Source organism: Ipomoea nil, unplaced genomic scaffold (genome assembly GCF_001879475.1).
Source record: "Ipomoea nil cultivar Tokyo-kokei standard unplaced genomic scaffold, Asagao_1.1 scaffold1421, whole genome shotgun sequence".
Lineage (NCBI taxonomy): Eukaryota > Viridiplantae > Streptophyta > Magnoliopsida > Solanales > Convolvulaceae > Ipomoea > Ipomoea nil.
The window spans coordinates 7,851,134-7,868,783 of NW_017617849.1; the positions used below are offsets into that span (position 1 = coordinate 7,851,134).

Below are 17,650 nucleotides of genomic sequence, written 5' to 3' on the forward strand. Positions count from 1 at the left end.
ATCAGCTTAAATTTTTAGTTGAGATGGAGCACATGCTTTAATTTGGTATCAGAGCCAGAGTTGGGTTCGAATCTCTCAGCTTAAGCTTTTAGTTGAGATGGAACACATGCTTCAATTATGGGTTCGTAACTTTTAAGAATTTCCTTTTCCTCATAAAAAGCATTTGCTAATGCAGAAAGCTTTTCCCAGATTGAAACATCAGAAGTTAAGATACCCTTGTTCTGATATAGGAAGGAGCAGAATAATATGAGAAGAGGTGATAATGCTGCAGATACATATCATTTATTTATTTCTAAATATTGACACACCCAATCAATACATTAAAACCCAAATTACACAAAAACATGTTACTGGGCTTAATATTATTTGATACTATGAAAAATTATTTACATATAAGCCCAATAACATAGATTTATGATGAACATTTTCACAGCACAGTACAGGCTTCATGAACTGGAGGTCTGGGTTCCCAAGTATTGGATCCTGCATCCTGCTCTGGAGAATCTGCATTTTCTGGATTTGGTGGACAATGGAGTTCAGGCACTGATTCTGGGGAGGAAACCACACCTTGGTTGCCTTCTTCATTGGGCTTTTGGGACTCCATAGGTGAGTCCTTTTCAACGAAAGCTTTTGCTAATGCAGAAAGCTTTTCCCAGATTGTCATGTCAGAGGCTAAGATGGCCGCCTTGTTCTCATTTATGAAGGAGACGAAGAAGATGATAAGGGCTAATAATATTGCTCCACCAGCAATAAGGAAGAGTTCTTCAAATCTGTCCAGTGACAGGCTCTCAGGATCATTCAAGCTTCCATCTTGCAGTGAACGATATGTTTCAACCCCAAACCATTTTTCCAGTATTCTTATCATAGCATCACTCTCTGTCACGCGTAATATTGCTCTCGAGACGTTAGGCACCAGAGGAGATCCATTGGGAAATGCCTGCAGCAAAAATAAGAAATCCCGAGTTTATAGAGAGACTGCACAATTATCATTTTATAGCCCTGTTTGATAAATGGTTGTTAACCGTTAACTGATTGAGTTAATTAGAGGGTATAACTAGTTGATAATATTAGTTGATTGTAAAAATGTGTTTAGTAAATTAGCTGTTAGCTAATAGCTGTTTGGTATACTTTCTTTTCTCAAAAAGCTAATTAAAAAAGCTGCTTTGAGCGGTTTTTTGAATTTTAACATTTTGGAGTTGATTTTTTAACCAAAATAAGCCAAAATTGACTGATAGGCTAATATTTATCAAACAGGGAACTCAGAGAACTTACAAATCCAAAACCACCGGTTTGGTAGGTCGGACCAACAGTAGTGTACTTTCGACCATACTTTCCAAGCAATAACCTAAGATAGGGTAGCTCATCCATAATAGCATCAACTCCACCATTTTCACTTCCTTTTCTAAGTGCTTCATCATAGGCTTCTACTGTGCTATAATACCTAATTCTTGTGCTCACAAACCCAATGTCAATTAACTTACCAGCAACAAAGGAACCTTCCTGGCACCCAACATACTTTTCATTCTTGATCAGATCATTAACATCAGTGACAATAGGCTGCAACTGATGTACGGTTAACATGGATGATAAACTAGCCGTGTAGCTAGATATCAGAACCAGTACCATCAACATCCATACTATAATCACAAATCTTGATAGGCTGCTTTTTACCCTCTCTTCTGCAACATATATTTTTAAATATCACATGCAAGAAATTAAAGGAAATCTGCAGACAGTATGTGCATAGTTTAATTTTTAACTTAATTAGTGCATGCAGTGCTTACTGTCTGGCGAAATAGGACATGAAATGGAGAACCAAAAGATCATCCCAAGTTGCCTTTGGATTGAACCTTGGAACTGTGGGTTTTCGCGGTGTTCAAAAACCCAAATCACAGTGACAATTAACAAAATGAACACTGCAATCATCATCCACAATTCTTTTTCCAGAGGCTTCATGAAAATCCATGCACCGTCTTGCTTGACTGGGACAACTAGGGTGACCAGAGACTCTGTAAATGGTAATGTGAAATCCACGTGCTCTGACTGGTTTGATAAAATGGTAATATCACCGACTACAGCATTGAGATTCTGTCAAAAAAGATCGAGAATGGCATTATAAGCATATATAGCAAGACCAAACAGAAAAGGCTGGTCTGATCTGATCTGATACAATCAAATTAAACATGCATGCAGGCAGGAATTGAAGTATATATTACCCCTTTAAAAACCTCTTCAACCAAGTCATTATAGTTTGAAGTGTTTCCATTTATATATTCAAATGGTATAGAAGGAGACATAGACTTCATTACTTGCTCAAAGACCTCTATACAAAAACCAGTTGGCGGCTCCTTCACAGTGTTTGTCTGGCTATCAACTGTGACTTTCACGAATTGCTCAAACCCTCTTTTGAGAGGAACTCCAACCCTCAACTTCTTTCCATCACTGGGAATCTCCCCACCTACTGCTACTATGGAAGTGGCTATGAAAGTTGTTCCAACCATTAATAGAACAAAGGTTAGAGTCTGCATTTGCAAAAGAGTGTGAGTTCCAGAAAGTTAAGACTAGCTACTATATATTAAGATTAGCAGCAAGTCTTTCAGAGTTACTTGGACCAATTTAAAGAGACTTTTATTCATTACATCTTGTAGAAGTATTTGAAAACTTGTGAATACCAGTTGTTGGTGCTATACATATTATTCAGAGTAATTACTTCTATTGACATTTCCTTTTCTTTTTTTTCATTTGAACTAATTAAATTCCCTCTAGAATATCTGAAATGTTGTAAAAATCATTGAAGTTTTGTGGAATGAGGGAAACTCAAGACCCTGTGCAACAAAGGAGTCGACCAAAAGGGTGTTGGCAATAATCGAACTCGTGATCATTAAGTACAAGAATTGCTCCACCCCTTTCGGGCACAACCACATATTTTTGGGCTTACTATTATTAGATACTATAAAACTCATGACTCAACTCTCTCCTTCTGCATCTGCTGAAAAGAGATTCCTTTATTTTGTAAATACCCCCAAACTGCAGTTTCTTGTCATTATTGGTTCTTTCAACAATTCTGGCACCTTGAGTTTCTATCTGGGAAGTCATACAATATTATCATACTAGTTAAAGACTCCATCAACTATATATGTGAACATCGCCCCTTAGTTCTCTTAGTTTGATGTTTCATATTGATTCAAGTAGCAAATGCCCCTTTTTTTTTTTTCTTTTTTTTTTTTTTAACTTTTGAGGTCCCAATTGGATCCAAATCTACTTGGGTTTGGTCATTAGGAGGCCTAGCTGGACATTGAAGATTGATGTTGAATTCTTGAAGAAAGGAAATTTCGTGCAACTAGCAGGCCGGGTAATTCACTCCATACCGAACATTGATAATTTTATTTGTTTCATGATCTACTTGGGTCATATCATTTAATTTACTTGAACCAATTTAAAGAGACTTTAATTCATTACTTCTTGTATTTTCAATGTGGGACTAACACATTCCAAAAAACAGACTATTCCCTTGTTTTTCTTTGAAATTTTTCCAATGACTTTTATACATATGACTCCCAAGTTTTGAGGAGTTTACTAGTGGTTGGAGGGAGAAAACATGACCCAAAAAAACTAAGTCAGTCATACACAGAAAATGACAAAAAGAAAAAAAAACAAAACAAAACAAAACTTGGGAGTCATAGATATAAAAGTCATGGGAAAATTCATAGGTATAGAAGCCATGGGAATCAAAGAAAAAAGTTTCCTAGTTCTTTTTCTTGGATCACAATATCCTTGGAGGATCCAACAGGATTTGGATGCAACTGGGACCTCAAAAAGTCAAAAGAGGGGGCATTTGCTACTTGAATCAATATGAAACATCAAACTCAGGGAACTAAAGGGTTATGTTCACATAGCTGATGGAGAACTGCAACCATCAACATATGATTTTGTTGATCATATCTTTAAGTCTTTAACTATTAGGATAATATTGTATGACTTCCCAGATAGAAACTCAAGGTGCCAGATAGTTGAAAGAACCAACAATGACAAGAAAAGGTTTGTGGGTACTTACAAAATAAAGGAATCTCTTTTCAGCAGATGCAGGAGGAGAGAGTTGAGTTATGATTTATATGCTGATCGAAAACCATACATGTATTGGATACTTTTTTTTTCTTCGATTGCTCTTTTCTTTATATTCCAAAGCTAAGTATGTCATCATCAAGCATATATGTATACAGATGATTCCATACACAATAACAGTTGGTGAAGCCATTGGATAAGAAATGGTACTTACAGTGCAGCACCTTAATACCTTTCTTGTTCTCTAGAGCAATGATCACTGACAGTGACAGATATTCCTTGTTAACCTCTCCCTTGTCTCTTTCTTCATCTAACCATAAAAGAATTTTCTTCAAAAGTACAGCTTCGAGCATCATCTTTCTGCAGCTACCGCTTTAGTTGTGGAGATGCTGTCCTGAACTGGACTTCCCAGTTCTGTCAGAGCAAATCCCTCATCCTGAATGAAAACGCCTTGCCCTGGAGAATTTGTAATGCTGGTTTCAGGACTTCGTGGATAAAGTTCAGATATTGCCTCCGGGGAGGAAACAAAATGTTCATTGCCTTCATTCGGCTTTTGGTACTCCCTAGACGAGTCCTTTTCTTCATGGAAAGCTTTCGCTAATGCAGAAAGCTTTTGCAAGATTGAAATGTCAGATTTTAATATACCCTTGTTCTGATTTATGAAGGAGCAGAAGAATATGAGAAGAGCTGATGATGCAGATACACCAGCAATGATGAAAAGACCTGTAAAACTGTCCAGGCCCAGGCTATCAGAAGCAACCAAGGTTCCATCTTTCTTTGTACAATCTGCTTCATTCCCAAACCATTTATCCGTTATTTGCATCATAGCATCACTCTCTGTCACACTTAATATTGCTCTTGAGACATCAGGAACCAAAGGAGATCCCCTCGCAAATGCCTGCAAAGATAAGAAAACCCAGATTAGTAATCTGATGGGATAAATATATCTGGTTTTCAAAGTTCTTGATTACACAACTTACAAATCCAAAGCCAGCAGACTTGTAGGTTGGACCAACTATAGTGTACTTCCCACAATACTTTGCAAGAAAGAGCCTAAGATAGGGTAGCTCATCCATAATCGCAGAAACTCCACCATTTCTACTTCCTTTCGAAAGTGCTTCATCATACTCTTCTAATGTGCTATAATTCCTAATTTTTGTGCTCCCAAACTTGTTCTGTAACATATCAGCAACAAATGAACCATACTGGTATCCAATATACTCTCCATTCATGATCAGATCTTTAACATCAGTGACAGTAGGCTGCAACTGTTGTACTGTTAACATAGATGTTAAGCTAGCTGTGTAGCTGGATGTTAGAACCAGCACTACAAACACCCACACTATGATCACAAATCTTGATAAATTGTTTAATATCCTCTCCCCTGAAACATCGCACATAGATTTTAAGAATCACTATAAAAACAATCTGACTCTAAGCAATATACTGCATAGTTTTAGCACTTACTATGTGCAAACACAAGAGTTGAGAAGGAGAACCATAAGATCATTCCAATTTGCTTGTGGCATGGACCTTGGAACTCTTTGTTTTCTCGGTGTTCAAGTACCCAAATAACAGTGCCAATGAAGACAAAGAACACTCCAGTCATCACCCAGAGTTCTCTTCTCAGAGGTTTCAGGAAAATCCATGCATTCTTCTTGTCATTTTGCTTGACTGGGACAACTACGCTGACCCCAGACTCTGTAAACGGAAATGTGAAATCCACATGTTCGGACCGGCTTGATAAAATGGTAACATCACCAACTACAGCATCAAGCTTCTGTCAAAAAGCCGAGAAATGCAAGAATGGCATTATGATTGTTGCAGGACCAAACAGATAAGCTGAAGCAAATTAAGGAAAGGATTGTTAGTAAGAAAAATTCAGTATTACCAAAATAGCATGGTATGAGAACTTTTGGGCTGGAGGGATTGTGAAAGGTACATATTCAAATGGTACATAATAAGGCATAGACTTCATTACTTGTTCAAAGATATCTATACAAAAACCAGTTGCCTTTACAGTATTTGTCTGGGGATCAATTGTGACTTTTAAGAATTGCTCAAACCCTTCTCTGGCAGGAAGTCTGACCCTTAACTTCTCTTCACCAGTGGGAATCTCCCAGCCTCTAGGAACAGCAATAGAGTCACCTGGCCATATGATGGACCCAAGATTGTCTTTGCTAGCAGAGTAGACAATTATATCATTTGGGTTTGGATTCTTGGAAATCCCATACTTATATGTCCAGAATCCAATCCCTTTCTCTCTGCCTATCACATTCACAATCTGAAATGCAGATGGTTGCAGTTCTCCATCAACTATGTGGAAATCGCCACTTAGTCCTTTTAGTTTGATGTTTCGTATTGATTCAAGTAGCAAAGGCCCGAATTCTGATGTCCCAATTGCATCCAAATCTGTTGAAATCTCCCTATTAATTGTTCTGTTGAATTTCGAACCAGAAGTGCCTACTTCCTCAAGTGCTGTTGCTAATGCTATGACACTATCATATGCCCATAGCCCCAAAACATTGAGCTCTACACCATTCATGTCTGGATTTTGTTGGCGAAACTTCTTTGATTTCCATCTCCTGGTGAAGTTCTTCAGCTCAACTGAACTTGGGACATAAGGCTTCACACCTATAACCCCCTGCAGAGAATCAAGAACAGAGGGATCCATGGAAACCAAAAGACTAGTGAAAGCATCCGTGATTATCCACACATATCCACTGCTCATCATTCCAGCTTCTTTTACCTTCTTAAAAAATTTAGAAGCAAAAGTAGGACGCAAATGTACTATGAACACTCGTGTCTGCTTTGTCTTTAACTTCAATAGCTCCACCATGATCTGATCATCATCAGCTGATGGTGAAAGAACACTTTGATCTGGCACTGAAACACTGATTTCCATCATGGCATCAGTCAAATGGGGAAGAATTTCACTGCCAAAATTGCTATTTTCATAGACAAATACAACTTCCCTCCAACCAAAGGCCTTAACAATAGCTGCAATTGCCTTAGCCTGTGCACAAGAGCAGTATGCTACTCTGATGAAGTATGGGTTTAGGTCTGGTGAAAGAGCAGCACTTGTGGCAGGAGCAATTACAGGAACTTTCACTTTCTCCCCCATTTTTGTTATGAAATCTGCCTGTGTCGACGCCTGAGGGCCTATGATAGCTTCGACCTCAACATTTTTCAGCAGGTCTATGGCTGCATCATAAATCAATCCTCAGACTCTTAGCACATAGCAGAACAGGATATTCGGAAAACATATGCAAACAAGAAATCATGAAACTGGGCAACCCAGATAAGTTGATCGACTATTAGCCTTGTTGGTTTGAGTTGGTCAACTTAGACGTGTTTTACCTCTTTTCAGCTATGGTCACAGAATGAGCTTACCAGTGCACACAACCTAGACTGGCTTAGCTCTTTGTGGTCTTTTACCTCTTTTTCAGCTAGGGTCACAAGATGAGCTTACCAGTGCACACAACTTAGACTGATTTATCTCTTTGTGATCTTTTACCTCTTTTTCAGCTAGGGTCACAAAACGAGTTTACCAGTACCAATAATTGACCATTACCATTAGGTAAGGTTTCAAGTAAAAAAAGCTGTAAATCTAGTATTGAAAGAAACATTATCTAGAGAAATTTAAAAACACTTTTTATTTCTTAATTCAAACTCATCTAAAACATTTATTATTAAACTAAAAGCAGACAACAATATTTAATTTGTTCTCACTGATTTGTTGATTTTCAGTTGAAAGCTGTATCAACTTATCCCAAACTTACTTGGTTGTTGTCACCCAAGAAATCATGAAACTTTTGATTTCTGAAACATCATATCACAAAGCTTACCCGCAGATGCCGCATCAACAGCATCTGGTTTGGAGTGTTTGAAGTGAGGCACAATCCGGGTGGTGTGGTTACGATTAGCGTAGAAATCGAGCACAGCTAGTGACATGCATGCTTGTCTCATCTTCCCAGATATGGGCTCCGAATCAAGAATCACACCAACATCAACCTTTACAGCACTTGAATTCTCGCCGCCTACCTGTGCTATGGAAATGGTGGCGAAAGTTATTTCAAGCATTAATAGAACAAAGGGTAGTCTTGGAGTCTCCATTTGTAGAAAGCTATGAACTTGGTAACTTATTCTTTGTGAGTTCCAGAAAGTTAAAGACCACAAGATATTAAGATTACCAGCGAGACTTTTTTTCATTACTGGTAGTCTGGTATGAAGCATATGACTTATAGCTCAACGCTAATTGACTTGATAACAATGAATAGTTGCATAAGGAATTAAAACTTAAGAACTTGCTGAGTATGTTTATACATTGTAATTTACTGTTCACTAAGCAATTTGCGAATTAGAACAGTCATCTCTTAACTAGACAGTCTGTTTCTATGTAGGACTGTTCAAAATAATTTTCGAATCCTCTGTCTATCATCATATGTAACGCATTATCTTCAGATTTAAATTAATATATTATCGTTTTGCAAAAATAAATAAATAAAATAAAAGAATGCCATAATGAAGAGTTGTTGGTATATATTATTCAAAGGAATTAATTCTATTGGCATTTCCATTTTGTATTCTTTGACTTTTCATTCCGTTTAAAATTCAAAGAAAAGTGATCATTATTTATTAATGAAATGTAAAATGAAGTCAACAAAAAATACTCCTTTTTTATAATAAAAAAATATTTATTTTGACAGAAAATGTCACATAAAAATTTAACTCAAAAGATATTTTATAGATCTCTCTTATGCTCAGTTTTCTTCTTCTCCTCTTTCAGATTAGTGTTAAATGAGCATGTCAGTCTCTCACTAGCCAGCTAGCTATTAGACTAGCAATTGTTTTATGAACCATAATCCACATTGCATTGTGAATTCTCGTTCAAAGCAATAGTGCTTTTAATTAACATATTATGTACATTTAAAATTATGTGTTTATTACAATTAATGTATTATGTATATACAGTTAATATATTATATAATAAATTGTGTGTGTTATATGTACAATACAATTAACATATTATATATTATGTTATATGTATAATAATTATATCATAGACTAATATGCATGAAGCAACCCCACACCATAACCACTATTTGCTCATTCCATTTAAAAAAATACCACTTATTATTTCTAAATATTGGCACCATGGCACACCCAATCAAATTACACAAAAACATAATAATAATGATGAAAATTATATTTTTCCGCATGGCTACCTCCTACATCTTTACTTCTTTAGTTATGGAACTGTTAACTATGATGATTCTTGAACTGGCCGGGTAAGAACACCTTGCCCTGGAGAATGGTGGAGATGATTTTCAGCCATTGCCAATTCCGGGCGGGCCGGGGAGGATTTGGGGCTCCTCCTCCTTCTTCTCTTCTTTAAAGAAAACTTTTGCTAATGCAGAAAGCTTTTGCCAGATTGACATGTCAGGTGTTAAGATGCCCTTGTTCTCATCTATGAAGGAGATGAAGAAGATGATAAGAGCAGATAATATCAATACAGCAGCAATAATGAACAGCTCTTTGAATCTGTTCAGTGGCAGGCTCTCAGGATCGTTCAAGCTTACATCTTGCAGTTGTGAACGATATGTTTCATCCCCAAACCATTTTTCCACTGTTTTCATCATATCATCACTCTCTGTCACATGTAATATTGCTCTTGACACATCAGGCACCAAAAGAGACCCCTTTTGAAATGCCTGCAAAAACAAGAAAACCCCCTAAAAACAGAGAACTTACAAATCTAAATCCTGTGGTATGGTAGGTCGCGCCAATAAAAACAAGAAATCTCCTTGTTTCTCAGCTAAAAGTTTAAGCAGAAAGTGAGACTGCATAAAGAACTTAAAGCATCTCCAATAGTTGAATTTTTTGAAGAGTTTTTTCAAAGCCATGTAGGTAAGAGAGGGAAAAAAAAAAAAAAAAAAAAAAAGAGGAGAAAAGCAAAAAAAAATTATGTTATTTATGCGCCCAGTGCACGCGACCAATGCACGCGTCAGTTGGGAGCAACAGGTGCACTTGACGGGCACATGCCACATGCAAAGTTTTTTTTTGGTACCAATCCCCACAAAAAACCAATATAATTTTATTCTCTTTCCTCTCACCTCTCTCCTCCACATAAGTTTAATGGTATGAGAAAAACTACCAAAAATGCTCTATAGGGGATGTTCTTACAAATTCAAAATCCGTGGTATGGTATGTAATGCAGGCAAACGAAAACAAGAAAACCGTCAGTTTCTCAGCTAAAAGTTTAAGCTTATAACGAGACTGCATAGAGAATTGAACTTACCAATCCAAAACCCGCGGTATGGTAGGTTGGACCAACAAAAATAAGAAAACTCCTAATTTCTCAACTAAAAGTTTAAGCTGATAGCGAGACTGCATAGATAACTTACAAATCCAAAACCTGCGGTATGGTAGGTCGGGCCAACAGTGGTGTACTTCCGACGGTACTTTCGAAGCAAGAGCCTAAGATAGGGCAGCTCATCCATAACAGCATCAACCCCACCATTTTCACTTCCTTTACTAAGTGCTTCATCATACTGTTCTGGTGTGGCGTAATACCTAATTTTGTTGCTTCCAAACACGTTCTTTAACTTGCCAGCAACAAAGGAACTATTCTGGCATCCAATATACTTTCCATTCTTGATCAGATCTTTAACATCAGTCACAGTAGGCTGCAACTGTTGCACTGTCAACAAGGATGCAAAACTAGCTGTGTAGCTAGCTATCAGAATCAGCACCATCAACATCCATACTATCATCACAAATCTTGAAAGTTTGCTGCTTACCCTCTTCTCTGCAACACAGTACATAGTTGTAAAAATCGAGAGATAAGAAGTCTGCAGAGAGTTACACAATATGGACTTATGGAGCATAGTGTTTAGTGCTTACTGTCTGGAAAAATAAGACTTGAGAGGGGGATCCAAAAGATCATCCCAAGTTGCTTTGGGGTTGAACCTTTGAAGTCTGGGTTTACAGGGTGTTCAAAGACCCAAACCACAATGCCGATCAAGACAAAGAACACTGCAATCATCATCCAGAGTTTTTTTTCCAGAGGTTTCAAGAAAACCCATGAACAACCATCTTGCTTGACTGGGACAACTAGGGTGACCCCAGACTCTGTAAATGGTAATGTGAAATCCACACGCTCGGACCGGTTTGATAGAATGGTAACATCACCAACTACTGCATCAATTTTCTGTCAAAAAAAAAAGGGAGAGAAATGAGAGAATAGCATTATAAGCATAGCAGGACCAAACAGAAAAGTTAGGCTGATACAAAGTAAACATGCAGGCAGGCATGAAGTATTACCCCTTTAAAGACCTCATCAACCAAGTCATTATAGTTTGAAATGTTTCCCCCTGAAGAGACTTTGCAAGGTATATATTCAAATGGTATAGAATAGGGCATAGACTTAGACCGCATTACTTTCTCAAAGACCTCTATACAAAAACCAGTTACCTCCTTCACAGTGTTTGTCTGGTTATCAATTGTGACTTTTACGAATTGCTCAAACCCTACTTTGAAAGGAATTCCGACCCTTATTTTCTTTTCACCCGTGGGAATCTCCCAGCCTATAGGAATAGCAGAAGAGTAACCTGGCCACATGATTTCCCCAAGGTCACCTTTGTTAGCAGAGTACACAGTTGTATCATCTGGGTTTGGATTCTTTGAAATCCCATACTTTTCTGTCCAGAATCCAATCCCTTTCTCTCTTCCTATCACATTCACAATCTGAAATGCAGATGGTTGCAGTTCTCCATCAACTAGGTGAAAATCACCACTTAGTCCTCTGTGTTTGATGTTTTGTATTGATTCAAGTAGTAAAGGCCCAAATTCTGATGTCCCAGTTGCATCCAAATCTGTTGAATCCTCCCTATTAATTCTTGTGTTGAATTTCAGAGCAGAAGTGCCTACTTTCTCAAGTGCTGTGGCTAATGCTGTGACACTATCATATGCCCATAGCCCCAAAACATTGAGCTCCACTCCATCCATGTCTGGATGTTGTTGACGAAACGTCTTTGATTTCCATCTCCTGGTGAAGCTATCTAGCTCAACTGAACTTGGGACGTAAGGCTTCACGCCTATAACCCCCTGCAAAGAACCAAGAACCGAGGGATCCATTGAAACCAAAAGACTAGTGAATGCATCTGTGATTATCCACACATATCCACTGCTCATCATTCCAGCTTCTTTTACCTTGTTAAAAAATTTAGAAGCAAAAGTATGACGCAAATGGACAATGAACACTCGTGTCTGCTTTGTCTTTAACTTCAATAGCTCCACCATGATCTGATCATCCTCAGCTGACGGTGAAAGAACACTTTGATCAGGTACTGAAACACCGATTTCCATCATGGCATCAGTCAAATGGGGAAGAATTCCACTGCCAAAATTGCTATTTTCATAGATAAATACCACTTCCCTCCATCCAAAGGCCTTAACAATTGCTGCAATTGCCTTAGCCTGCCAGCAAGAGCAGTACGCTACTCTAACAAAGTATGGATTTTGGGTTGGTGAAAGAGCAGGACTTGTGGCTGAAGAAATTATAGGAACTTTCACTTTCATCCCTATGTCTGTAATGAAATCTGCTTCCGTCGATTCCTGAGGGCCTAAGATTGCTTGTACTTCAACATTTTTCAGCAGGTCTATGGCTGCAAAGTTGCAACATAAAACATGAAAACATATGCAAACAAGGAACCCTGAAAATATTACTGTAAACATCAGAAAGATTACCTGCAGATGCTGCTTCAACATCATCTGACTTGGAGTCTCTGAAATGAGGGACAATCTGGGTGGTGTGATTGTGATTGGCATAGAAATCAGACAGAGATAGTGACACACATGCATTCCTCATCTTTCCAGAGATGGTGTCCCAATCAAGAATCACACCAACATCAACCTTTACAGCACTAGCATTCTGGCCACCTACTGGTGATGTTAAAAAGGTAATGAAAGCTACTTCAAGCATCAAAAGAACCCAGAAAATTCTTGGAATCTCCATTTAGAAATGCTATCAACTTTCTAAAATTTGTCCCAGAAAGTTGAGACCATAAGAGCAAGATAATCAATAATGAGAAGTAGTTTACTTTCTATATGACCTGCATATAATCAGTTTCTTGGAAACTACATAATCATAAAATAATTTCTTGTAGAGTTTACTTGAAAAAATTCTAAGAGACTTTTACCCAATACTGTTGTGAAACACACCACAAATTGCTTTGAGTTCTAAGAACCCTTTTTTGTTTTTTTCCCTTTATTTTAATAGCTGAATGTTATTATGAACTGTGTATTGGAAAGTTCCAATCAAGTTTGGGAGTATAAAAAATCAGTTAGGTGATATCTTCAGCTCCTGGTGCAAGAATACTTGTTTCTTGGTCCCTGTATTCTCCGTAGCATGCATGCAGCTAATTGGTTGATGAAATGAAGTGTAAATAAATAAATGAAGTAAAGACACAGATCAGACAAGAGTTTACCTGTCTTATAATTAATGATTTAATGCCGTTTTTGGATCATGACAGCCTAGGAGAATCCAACAGATTTGGAGGCAAGCCGCCAAAGGAGATTCCCTCTGAAAGATAACAGCAACAAAGGAACAATGTATGCTGGTGTCCAAAATACTCTCCAGTCTTGATAACATCTTTAACATCATATCACTGATATGATGGTAGGCTACAACGGCCTTCGTACAGTTAACAAAGGTGTTTAGGTAGCCATGTAGCTTGATGACAGAACCAGTACGACAAACACCCATAAATAATTCCAATGTTGTCTTTATTTTTAGGGCTTGAGCAATGATCATTGACAAATATTATATTCCTAGTCTATCTGCTCAGCTAACTATACATAGTAACAACTTTCATCTAAACTACAGTTCTGTGCATCATCTTTCTGCAGCCTCCTCTTCAGTTATGGAAGTGCTGCTATGAACTGGACTTCCAGGTACTGTTGTAGTGAATCCCTCATCCTGAGTGAGAACAGGAGAATCTGCAGTGCTGGCTTTTGGACTTGGTGGATGGCGCTCAGGCGTTCATCCATGGAGGAAACCACATTGCCTTCATTCGGCTTCTGAGACTCCCTAGATTTGTCCTTTTCCTCATAAAAAGCATTTGCTAATGCAGAAAGCTTTTCCCAGATTGAAACATCAGAAGTTAAGATACCCTTGTCCTGATATAGGAAGGAGCAGAATAATATGAGAAGAGGTGATAATGCTGCAGATACATATCATTTATTTCTAAATATTGACACACCCAATCAATACATTAAAACCCAAATTACACGAAAACATGTTACTGGGCTTAATATTATTTGATACTATAAAACTATGCAAAATTATTTACATATAAGCCCAATAACATAGATTTATGATGAACATTTTCACATTACAGTACACTTTCCTGCATCATCTTTCTGCTGCAACATCTTGTCAGGCTTCATGAACTGGAGGCCTGGGTTCCGAAGTATTGGATCCTGCATCCTGAGTTAAACCGCCTTGCTCTGGAGAATCTGCAAAGCTAGCACTTTCTGGATTTGGTGGACAGTGGAGTTCAGGCACTGATTCGGGGGAGGAAACCACACCTTGGTTGCCTTCTTCATTGGGCTTTTGGGACTCCCTAGATGAGTCCTCCTCCTTCTTTTCAACAAAAGCTTTTGCTAATGCACAAAGCTTTTCCCAGATTGACATGTCAGGGGCTAAGATGGCCTTGTTCTCATTTATGAAGGAGACGAAGTAGATGATAAGGGCTAATAATATTGCTCCACCAGCAATAAGGAAGAGTTCTTTAAATCTGTCCAGTGGCAGGCTCTCAGGATCATTCAAGCTTCCATCTTGCAGTGAACGATATGTTTCAACCCCAAACCATTTTTCCAGTATTCTTATCATAGCCTCACTCTCTGTCACGCGTAATATTGCTCTCGAGACATCAGGCACCAGAGGAGATCCCCTGGGAAATGCCTGCACCAAAAATAAGAAATCCCGGGTTTATAGAGAGACTGCACAATTATTATTTTATATATAGTATGCTCAACGCCGCAGAGAACTTACAAAACCAAAACCAGCCGTGTGGTAGGTCGGACCAACTGTAGTGTACTTCCTATGATACTTCAGAAGGAAGATCCTAAGATAGGGCAGCTCATCCATAATGGCATCAACTCCACCATTTTCACTTCCTTTTGTAAGTGCCTCATCATACTCTTCCAATGAGCTATAATGCCTAACTTTTGTAGTTCCAAAAACAGTCTTTAACATGTCAGCAACAAAAGAACCATCCTGGCATCCAACATACTTTCCGTTCTTGATCAGATCTTTAACATCAGTCACAGTAGGCTGCAACTGTTGTACTGTTAACATGGATGCTAGGTTAGCCGTGTAGCTGGATATCAGAACCAGCACCATCAACGTCCATACTATCATCATAAATCTGGATAGGTTGCTTTTTACACTACCCTCTGCAACATAGTACATAGTGTTAGGATCAAAAGCTAGGTTTCTGGGACACTTTGATACCACTTGTTAGGATCAAACACTTACCACTACGCCAAAAGCTATAGCTCGTAACGAAGGCGCAACTTTATTTCCATATACCGCCACATTTTCGAGAGATAGGGTGCTGGACTTGGTCCTTCAGACCTCCACCCAACAATCCCCTAGTCACCGGGTTCTAGACTTGGCCCTTCATTGGCCTCCGCCCAACACATAGTTTTTAAAATTGCAAGAAAAAGAAATCTGCAGACAGTAGAGTACATGTTTTTTAGTGCTTACTGTCTAGAGAAACAGGACTTGAGAAGGAGAACCAAAAGACCATCCCAAGTTTCTTTAGGATGATGGAGTCTTGGAAGTCTTTGTTTACTTGGTGTTCAAAAACCCAAACCACAGTGCCAATCAAGACAAAGAATGCTACAATCATCAACCAGAGTTTTTTATCCAGAGGTTTCAAGAAAATCCATGAAAAACCATCTTGCTTGACTGGGACAACTAGGGTGACCCCAGACTCTGTATATGGTAATGTGAAATCCACGTGCTCGGCCCGGTTTGATAAAATGGTAATATCACCAACTGCTGCATCAAGTTTCTGTAAAAAAAAAAATCAAGAAATGAGAGAATGGCATCATTAGCGTAGCAGGACCAAGCAGATAAAGCTGATACAGATTAAGGAAAAAGGATTGTCAGCATTAAAATCAAGGAATGCAGTATTACCCCATCAAAAACCTCATCAACAAGGTCATTAAAGCTTGGGAGGTTTTCTCCTGGAGGGATGTTGTAATGTATATATTCAAATGGTATAAAATAAGGCATAGACTTCATTACTTGCTCAAAGACATCAATACAAAAACCAGTTGCCTCCTTCACAGTGTTTGTCTTATTATCAATTGTGACATTTATGAATTGCTCAATCCCTCCTCTGACAGGAACTCCCACCCTTAACTTCTCTTCACCTGTAGGAATCTCCCAGCCTCTAGGAACAGCAGTAGAGTCACCTGGCCAAATGACTGCCCCAAGATCATCTTTGTTAGCAGAGTACATAGTCGTATACTTTGGGTTTGGGATCTTGGAAATACCATACTTTTCGGTCCAGAATCCGATCCCTTTCTCTCTACCTATCACATTAACAATCTGAAATGCAGATGGTTGCAGTTCTCCGTCAACTATGTGAAAATCACCACTTAGTCCTCTGATTTTGATGTTTTGTATTGATTTAAGTAGCAAAGGTCCAAATTCTGATGTCCCAATTGCATCCAAATCTGTTGAATTCTCCTGACTAATTGTTCTGTTGGATTTCAGATTAGAAGTGCCCACTTTCTCAAGTGCTGTTGCTAATGCTGTAACACTATCATATGCCCATAGCCCCAAGACATTGAGCTCCACTCCATCCATGTCTGGATGTTGTTGACGAAAAGTCTTTGATTTCCATCTCCTTGTAAAGCTGTCTAGCTCAACTGAACTTGGGACGTAAGGCTTCATGCCTATAACCCCCTGCAAAGAATCAAGAACCGAGGGATCCACTGAAACCAAAAGACTAGTGAATGCATCTGTGATTATCCATGCATATCCACTGCTCATCATTCCAGCTTCTTTTACCTTCAAAAAAAATTTAGAAGCAAAAGTACAAGGCAAATGGACAATGAACACTCGTGTCTGCCTTGTCTTTAACTTCAATAGCTCCACCATGATCTGATCATCATCAGCTGAAGGTGAAAGAACACTTCGATCTGGCACTGAAACGCTGATTTCCATCATGGCATCAGTCAAATGGGGAAGAATTCCACTGCCAAAATTGGTATTTTCATAGATAAACACAACTTGCCTCCAACCAAAGGCCTTAACAATGGCAGCAACTGCCTTAGCCTGTGCAGAAGAGCAGTATGCTGCTCTGATAAAGTATGGATTTTGGGATGGAGAAATAGCAGGACTTGTGGCTGAAGAAATTATAGGAACTTTCACTTTCATCCCTATGTCTGTTATGAAATCTGCTTGTTTTGACTTCTGAGGGCCTAAGATTGCTTGTACTTGTACATTTTTCAGCAGGTCTATGGCTGCAAAGTTGCAACATAAAGCATGACAACATATGCAAAC

At 38.5% G+C, this 17,650-nt stretch overlaps 1 protein-coding gene across 4 annotated transcripts in view; it reads right to left on the minus strand.

Annotated features, from left to right (window-relative positions):
• Positions 1–310: 310 nt before the first annotated feature.
• The window catches only part of LOC109187518 (glutamate receptor 2.8-like), a 30,485-nt gene continuing 13,145 nt past the window's right edge, over positions 311–17,650 (minus strand). The window contains exons 5-10 of one of the 4 annotated variants that reach the window (XM_019337730.1): positions 14,917–15,031; positions 11,389–12,005; positions 10,969–11,275; positions 10,470–10,873; positions 4,295–4,960; positions 2,013–2,088 (exon numbers count right to left, since the gene is read on the minus strand). In XM_019337730.1, the coding sequence (XP_019193275.1) occupies positions 4,415–4,960; positions 10,470–10,873; positions 10,969–11,275; positions 11,389–12,005; positions 14,917–15,031 (1,989 nt within the window). In that variant the 3' untranslated portion in view covers positions 2,013–2,088; positions 4,295–4,414. Of the gene's footprint in view, positions 938–1,272; positions 1,680–1,784; positions 2,089–4,294; positions 4,961–5,042; positions 5,447–5,529; positions 5,843–5,953; positions 7,267–7,910; positions 8,247–10,469; positions 10,874–10,968; positions 11,276–11,388; positions 12,006–13,803; positions 15,032–15,121; positions 15,526–15,838; positions 16,149–16,273; positions 17,611–17,650 lie in introns of those variants that run through there. The other 3 variants (XM_019337733.1, XM_019337731.1, XM_019337732.1) reach the window with 3 other exon arrangements.